Source organism: Neltuma alba, unplaced genomic scaffold, assembly GCF_004799145.2.
Source record: "Neltuma alba isolate B1F8T4 unplaced genomic scaffold, ASM479914v2 tig00010335_pilon, whole genome shotgun sequence".
In the NCBI taxonomy this organism is placed as follows: Eukaryota; Viridiplantae; Streptophyta; class Magnoliopsida; order Fabales; family Fabaceae; genus Neltuma; species Neltuma alba.
Genome location: NW_021635245.1, coordinates 80,653 through 89,544, shown reverse-complemented (window position 1 = coordinate 89,544; position 8,892 = coordinate 80,653). Strand labels below are relative to the sequence as shown.

Genomic DNA, 8,892 nt, shown 5'->3' with positions numbered 1-8,892 from the left:
AACTCCATAAGTATATCAATTTATTTTATAATTAAAAATGTTTTTAAATCATTATATTCTTAATTGTTATAATATAATTTTTGTAAGATTATAATTTAAAATAACGAATTTAAAATTAGTGACGGATTAGCGACGGAATAGAATACGACGGAATTAGTGTGACAAACAATTTAGCGACGAAATTAGCGACGGAACTTTCTGACAGAAAAAATTCCGTCGCTAAATATTTACTGACGGATTTTCTGACGGATTAGCGACGGAATTTAGCGACGGACAAAAAATCCGTCGCTAATCCGTCGAAAAAATTAGCGACGGAATTTCCGCTGTAATTCTGTCAGAAATTAGCGACGGAATTTGTTTCCATCGATAATTAGCGATGGAATTTGTTTCCGTTACAAATTCCATCATTAATCAGCTGTTTTTTTGTAGTGAAATGAAAGCCTACTGTAATAACTTCAATAATCTTGAGCGTGCATAAATCATTTCTATTTAATTCTATTATTTTGGATCATTGAGTTAAATAATAGTATATAAGTTTATCTCCTCATAGAAAGCTTACAGGATTTGTTTTTGTATATATCGTTCATGTCTCATTAGGTCTCTGACATGGTATTCACGTTAATTTATAGGACATGTTATATATTCTCTCCGATATGACCGTAAGAGTTAGTTAAAAAGTTCTTTTTTTCTTAAATATAAGACTCTAATCCATCTATTTGTCATTCAAAATTTATATTTTTTTTTCAAACTATCTATATTAAGTGTATGAATTTCCATCAAAGAGGTAATTTAAATATCAGTAATTAAATAGGGTATTTTGGAAAAATATTATTTATTTTCTTACAAATAACTAATTGGTCTTCTTAATTTTTTTAATTAGTTATATATCTAGCTCCTACACTTAGAACCACATGGGGTATGACAAGATAAATAAAAAAAAGGAACTGGACAGAGTACTAAGCATGGTACCGACCATGCATTGCAAGGTTTTAACTAATAGTTAAGTAACAATACCAAAAAATACTAATTATTAAACGAATGCTTTTGTTTTTCGTTATATTATATCTTCTTTCAATGCATAAATTGTATTTTATTTAGAGAGCATCCATAATACATTAATGTTTGTTTTATCGATTATTTACCCGAGGAAGTAAAAACTGGCCGAGTCGTTTGTTCAAATTCAAATCAACATTCTTCGATTACCTGCCATATATTATATTACACATTTTATTCCCAGGCAATGCTACACACCAGTAATTTCTGCATATTACCGTGGTAAGTAACGGTAATTTATTTTCATGCTTGGTGATCATATATTACTGTCCTTAGATTGACTAAAGAAAACCCTTTTCTTTGCAGGACTTGATAGCATCATCATACATATCATCGACCCCATGCTTTAACTCGAATCCTGTGTCCTGGAGCTTTTTGTATGACAGGCAAGGATACTTTATCATTGTCGACCTTTGCCGCTGTAAAATTACTGCAAAATAAAATAGGAAAATTACTACATGGGAGAATCGCACCCCTCCGGTCGTTAATATATGAACTAATTATTAAGTTGATCTTGGTCCTAAATATAAGATATATTTGTCATATTTATCAATTTTTTTAAATTACCCCTACTAATACTCCATCAACTATAATCAAGTGGGAGAGGGGAGGAAGGATATTAAGGAAAATGATTACAGTGTTTTAGAAAAAATATGACATATTTTTTTTATAATTAACTAACTTACCTAACCTCCTTAATCTAATCAAATTAGTCAAATAGGTCTTATATTAAGAACTGGGGAGTATATTAGTTTAGAAACACGCAAATATTTATACAATTTCAGCAAAACTCAAGAAAAGTTAATGAAATTTATTCTTATGGTCTTTTTCTCAAACGAAGGAAAAGAGATTGGTTTCATAAGAAATGAGAAAAATGAAGAAAAGACAGAGAAATAACTAAACATACTGTGGTATTGTTATGCGATGCTGAGGACATTTCCGGGAAATCAGCTCATGTAACTGATGAAACGTAACTTGATGAAAACCACAAATAAAGCGTCCTTCAGCATTGCTATTTTCGAATAGGAATATAAGAGCCCTTGTGACATCATCTACGTGTACCATGTATGTGTTTCCAAGAGTTTTGCATTGGCTCTCGTCTCCTGAATAAATAAATTAAACAAAATGTAGCTTTAATTAGCAATACATTGCAAAACATAACATTCGTTGTGTCTTTCTAGATAGTTAGGGTTTTCGGTTCACATGGCACAAATATGACATGCAATAGGTTTTCTCATAATGTCATTTCTCCCTTTTCTATCCATCTGAAATATTTAAAGTAATTTTCTTTCAAAGTTTAAATCTATTTATCAATAAGAATATTAATCTGACAGAAAAAAAGGCACGGATTCTAAACTGTGGGGTAATCTTAATTTCATAATACTGATCATGTGGAGATATTAAAAGTAAAAAAAAAAAAAACCGGATAGAGAATAGAAAATTGGTATCTTTCATATTTGTTAAAGTACCTTTTGTATTATTTTCAAAAATAAAAATCTTTTTTGCATAATTTTATTGTTTTAATTGTCGCTTGATTGCAATATAGTATGCTCATTAATCCTCAAGTAATATCCTTGGGAATCATACTACGGTTCTGATTACTGGTAAGTAAAATTCAAATTAAAGAAGATATATGTAAGCCTAGTCAATATGGATAATAGAATGTTAATGCTAAGGGGGAAAAAGATCAAAGCGCATCATATTATTTACAAGCCACAAATTAGTGTGATTCATTTCCCGAATTACATCAAAAAAGGTTCTTAGTCTTTTGATAAATTTTTAAAGGAGTTTATAGGATCTATTTTGCACATCTATCAACACTACAATGAATTTTTCAAAAAATAAAACTTATTTTTCAAATAAAAATTTATACATACATACATACATACATGTGTATATACATAGAGAGAGAGTCAAAATATTCATACCTTATCTAATAATAAATATATAAAAAATAAAGCTTATTTTTTACAAACACCTTATTTATACATGCATGTGTGCGTAGAGAGAGAGAGTCAAAATATTCATACCTAAGATCATGGAAAGTGCCAAACTAATTGCCGTTGGCATGTTGGGGGCAAGAAAAGGTCCAACAACCAAAGGAAGAACAAAGCTTACAACCTTCATTTTCATCTCATTTTCCTTTCCAAATTCCAACACAGCCTTCTCAGTCAATGTCTTGGAAACGAAATATGAGGACCTCAAAGCAGCGCTTGAACGCCCAATTTCGAGTTCACTCCATGTCGTTTCATCAACCATTTCAATACCTTCAAAGTTCTTAAACATCACTGCGGCTAAACTTGAAGTGAAAATCACTTTCTTTACTGTGTTTGAACTCAGACATGTCCTAAGAATCCCTAGGGCTCCTTCCATGGCCCACTTGGTCACGACTTCCTCCGGCTGCTCGCCTCGCCTGTCCATCGGGTGGGCAACATGGAAGACTCCCACACTCCCTTCAATGGCTGCCTTGAAGCTGTCTGGTTCTTCGAGGTCTGCTTTGAAGATTTGGAGCCTCTCTAGTGCTCCTTGGAGGTTTGTGAGAAAGCTGAGGTCTTTGTTGCTTTCTGATATTATATTATACAAGGTTTTGGTGAGTTATGAACTTATGCTCAAATATGTGTGTGTGTGTGTGTGTGTGTGGGCCTACAATTAGAATAATAGACTGATTAAGACAAATATTCAAAACAATGATTATATGTATTAGTAGGAATAATGTTTTTTTCCTTTTGAGAAAATTTAGCTTTGATCGTTTTAGTTTCACTTGGTTTTTAATGCATCACACGGGCCTTAAAAATGATCCCATAATAATAGGAACTCTAATGGTAGATATAGTTTTACTATATTACGGCAAATGATAGAAAACTAGTTTCAAATTATTTAAAGGAACTAAAATACACTTTTAGTCCTTTAATTTTACCTAAGGTTTTATTTTAGTTCTTTAACTTTAAAAATTAAACTTGTAGTCCTCTAATCCTAAAACTATTTTTGAAAAATGATGATATTGAGTTCTTAAATGTTAATAAAATATTATTAAATACTAACATATTAAGTTTATTTTTGAAACAACGATAATTGTTACAAAAAAATAATCATGTAAGACTAATAATTTTAGGGTTAAATGACTAAAAGTGTACTTTTTAAAATTAATGGACCAAACTAAAACCTTACATAAAGTTAAAAAACTAAATATATACTTGAGCCTATTTAAACGTGTTTAAGTCAATTCCTCTTTGGTCAATTATATTCCCCAAATAAGGACGTATATATACGGGACTTTATTAACATATAAGAATCACTGATTGAGACCGTCCATAGTTAAATAACTATCTTAGGATTTAACTATCATTCTCTCAAGAAAATTAATTCTGTAGAAGGTAAATATATGAATATCATTATACTTAACCAAATTTATAGCAAGTTATACTGTTTATAAACCATAAATAGTATCACTCATAATGCACAAAAAATTGGTAGTTATTCAACCAAAAAAATTCGTATATTTGGTTTTTTTTTTTAATATCGATGTTAATGCACATAAATATATATCTCGGCAGAACATAAAGTTGAGATCACTCTCTCAAGTTTCAAAAGAGATACAAGTTAAAGTAGAGGAAAAAAAATAGAAACCGATTTCGAACTTAAAGTCTTGTGTAGTTGAAAAGGAAAATAGTGTATATCATTAAAATGGAATAAAACTAGAAATGCTCTCTTCTTCTACCCGTGTTATAAGATACAAATAATCAAATTAGCTACATAGAAAAGTTGGTTAATATTAGTTAAAAATGATAAATATGAAGAAAAATGCAAATTCATTTTCAAAAATACGCTTACCCAAAGTCAGCTAGTGGGTGACAGAGAGAATGAGTGAATACGAAGATCAAATAATTAATGCACTAGGACTAATCAATAATTAGTGTGAAAAAAGCTGAAAACTGATATTAAAAATTTTATATAGGATAATAATGTCTCTTACAAGTAAGAATATCCCACCTCTTAAAAAGTTCTCATATATAGGACTTGGAGAGTGTGTGTGTGTACACACACACACACATATGGACATTTGATGGTTTGTTTTCAGATAATCTACAAATTATACTTCATCGTGGCCGTTTAAGTATACTTCATTGTCATTTACAAAGTGTTACTGAATTCAAATAATCTAAAGGATAAAGAAAGGAAGATCAGTTGCTAGCTGCAGTAGATTCATTTACATCTCTCTTCTCATACTTCAAATCTGAATCTATGATTCTTAAAAGCATAGCATATGCAGAACAGAATATTTTGAAAGAGCATACAAAGAACGCTAAGTTTTTGTCAAGAAGTGAGTACCTCGATCGGATCTAACAGTAGTACGAACAGAATAGCCTTGTTGAAGAAGCCTCATAATCAGCCAAGAACCTATGAACCCGTTACCTCCTGTAACACAAACTGGACCTTTATCAGCCTCCATATCTCTCTCTCTATACTTTTGCTCTCTTAATTTCTGAAGCCAAGAGTTGTGCAGTTAATGCGTCACTGTTATGATGATGGAAGTAAAGGCTGAATAAAAAGGCTCTTAAATACCACATTCCTTGGCGCCACTAAGGGTCCCCACATTTCTTACAGGCCATTCCAGCCATATATTTTAGTTGATGATCATAATAATTTCATATAAATTGATAGGTTGTTGTACTATAGTTGTACAAAATATATTTATATTTCTTCTCAAAGAACATCATCATGCTCTTTCCAGAGCTGTTCTTTCGTCATTTAGTATACCAGGCCGTCCTCACGGCGTCACCTATCCCTTTTTATTATATTGCTTTAATGTCATTCAGAGATTAAAAAAAAAAAGAGAATTATTCGTTGAAGTTAGGTATACTTTCGTTCTATATTCAAAACTAATACGTACAAAATTCCTTTAAATTTTTATCAAAATCACAAAGATTTCTCCACTATTTTTTTGGCCTGAAATTTCTCCACTATTTTCAAATTTGCATCTTTGTTGTGATAGTAGATCTGTACTACCTATACAGTATACTCTCCATGGTCTCACATAATAGGATTCTTCTAGAAGGTTTATTGGGTTTTTTTTTTTATAGTTTTAAGTAGCATTAAATATTTTTCCTCTATAGATGATCATATTTAATTAATAGAATAAAACACATCGATCTCCCCTCTATATAACCTAAATTATAGAAATCTTTCTTTTATTTTGAAAACCTATATGAACATTCTTTACAATCAAAATATATGTTGATTTTAATGCCAAATTAAAAGATAATTTTAATTCATATTTTAATATTTTTTGTCATACTGTTAAATTGATAACCATATTACAAGTTTAGTTAATTCATAGATAAATTTTTTTAATAAATTTAATCTTGTTTATTTATCAAAACTTACTTGTGATGTAATATTTTAAATATATATATATGTTCATTGAAAATGTTTTGCAATCTTATATATGCATTTTGCAATCAAGTTGTTGGTATTCAAGTTACTTAAATTTTGTCCAAATTTAGTAAAAATATTAAATAGTGTTAAATATGGTTAGTTATGATGATGTCAAATATTAAAGAAAAAGTTTGAATAATATATATATCTCTCTCTTTATTTGACTAAATACTATATTTAAGGTGATTATCTTAGGGAAAATGGCAAATAAAGGCCCGCCAATATATGAAATTGTTATTTGGGTTCCTGAATTTGGAAAATGGCTTCAAAGGACTTGGTCCCATATTGCAAATATAAAATCATGGTGAAATATTTGAAATACCCCTCAGCTAATTGGAAGGAAAAAAAACTTGTCTGCACTCTCTCCCCCCAATTACGATAACTTCCTTCTACTCTGTCCAGTCTCTCCATTCTCTGCACTCTATCCATTTTCGCTGAGGAGTTTGCTTTCATTTTGCAGTAACAACATCGATGAGAGGAGTATTGTGTGAGAGAAGAGTGTATTTATTGTGGGAGAGGCAAACAGAGTAGCAATCGAGTAGTGATCTGTTGGCATTGTTGAAGGCAGGGGGAGTTAGAGGCATCATCGCACAGTCGGTGGCCATCGTCGTGTGTGGTTATCAGAGTTAACAGCGGCATTCAGCAACAAAATCTAGTGGTAAGTTTGATGCTTTGGTTTGTTTGTGTTGGTTGCTGCATGTGTGATACACTGAAGAGAGGGAATGCATTTAGGGCATGAAAGTATATATATGTTTGATAGAACCCAATTCTTCTATGATTTTTCATATCATTTTCAGGGTTTTTATTATTGATTTTGACTCTTTTTTATGATAATTGTGCTTAATTTAGATCAAGAGTCCTTATTGTGAGTTAGTGTCTTTTTTAGGGTAAAATTGTCATAATTGGTTATTAATTGCATTCAATTGATTTCTAGGACAATTGATACTTCAAACCATTACTTTTCATTATAGGATACTTAAAAGCTAGAGCCAAGATTAAAGACCAAGAGATTGAAACATACAAGATCAAGAGTATCGACATTAGAAGAGTTCGTCGCGGCGAATGCTATGCATTGCCATGGTGCAACATCTCAATTTCACCAGGGACCTCTTGGGAATGTTCATTTAGTCGCGACTAAAATATTATTTTGCTACGACAAAATGCCTCATATCAGTAACGTCAGATTCGGGTCAGAACGCGAAAATGGAGCATCTACTCAAATGATCCGACCTAGTTGGACCCCTAAAACCCTTAGAAACCCTATTTCCGTCCCATAACTCCATTCTCTCATTAACAACACCTCTATTCTCCCATCTTCTTGCCTTTCCACCTCCATCCTTTTCCCCATCAATTTCCTTTACTTTTTCTTCATCCTACCTCATTTTCTTCATCTCCTAGCTGCTATGGCTGAAGATTCCACTCTGGTTGGGGCTGTTTCCAAGGCTATGGTGGGCTAAGTTTTACAACTCTTGAAGATGGTGGAGTGGCATGAGTTTCCAAGCTTCAAAGGGGAGTTTTATTTTCAATCTGTAGTTTTTAGCTATGTTCTTATGAATTCCTAGGTTTAGGAGTTGTAATTCTTAGTTAGATACTTGGATTGCTGCTGTAATCATTATTTGATGATTTATAATTGTAGTTTGGATTGGTTAATGTTGAATTCTGTGCTTCAATATATGTGGTTGCATATATGTTTCATGTAATCCTATTAATTCTCCTTTATCTTGTATGGTTGTGTTTTGATATTGAGTTGATGTTAGGTTGCGTTGAACCAATTGCATTGATCATTCTCAAATTGTGCATTAGGAGAGCTTAACAGTGCCTTCATTAATGAAGTTCATTGATTTAAACATTGGACTCAATAGGTAATTGAGGTTGTTATTCAAGAAAACCTAATGATTTATAAAACTCCCAATATCTTAAGTAAACTATGATTGCCATTAAAACCATTTTCAAGAGATTTCCTATCATCCATTTCCATTCCATCACCATCTTATCAAAAATACCAAAAATACAGTAGCTTAGATTTGTTTTCATTACATTTGGTTTAGTCATAATTTAGTTTTAATCTTAAAAACCCAAAACCCCCTTTCATAGCATTGCATGGCATTTAGTCTAGCTTAGGTCATTAATAAAGGCTCCCAAAAGTAAACACAACCCAGATTGCACTGCTATACTGCATCTCTTGGATCCGGTTATAAAACTATTATTTTTGACCTCAAGGAGTAGCAACACGGTAGAATCAATTTTTTTCTATCGAATAAGTTGTGATTGATTGACCAAAAATGCTTATTTATGGAAGAACATGTGTGAATGGGTTTAGATGGGAAGGGAATGACAAGATCAGTTAGGAAGATGTCAAGATTATTTGGAAAATGACAACACAGGAATTGGTAAAGTGCAAAT

At 31.6% G+C, this 8,892-nt stretch overlaps 1 protein-coding gene across 1 annotated transcript; it reads right to left on the bottom strand.

The window, feature by feature from the left end:
* Positions 1–1,383: 1,383 nt before the first annotated feature.
* LOC114755756 (vestitone reductase-like) lies at positions 1,384–5,518 on the bottom strand. The gene is made up of 4 exons (XM_028944632.1): positions 5,383–5,518; positions 3,084–3,617; positions 1,961–2,156; positions 1,384–1,483 (listed from the first exon to the last, which is right to left on the bottom strand). The coding sequence occupies exons 1-4, from the start codon at positions 5,501–5,503 to the stop codon at positions 1,384–1,386; spliced, it is 951 nt and encodes a 316-aa protein (XP_028800465.1). The 5' UTR covers positions 5,504–5,518.
* Between the last annotated feature and the right edge of the window lie 3,374 nt (positions 5,519–8,892).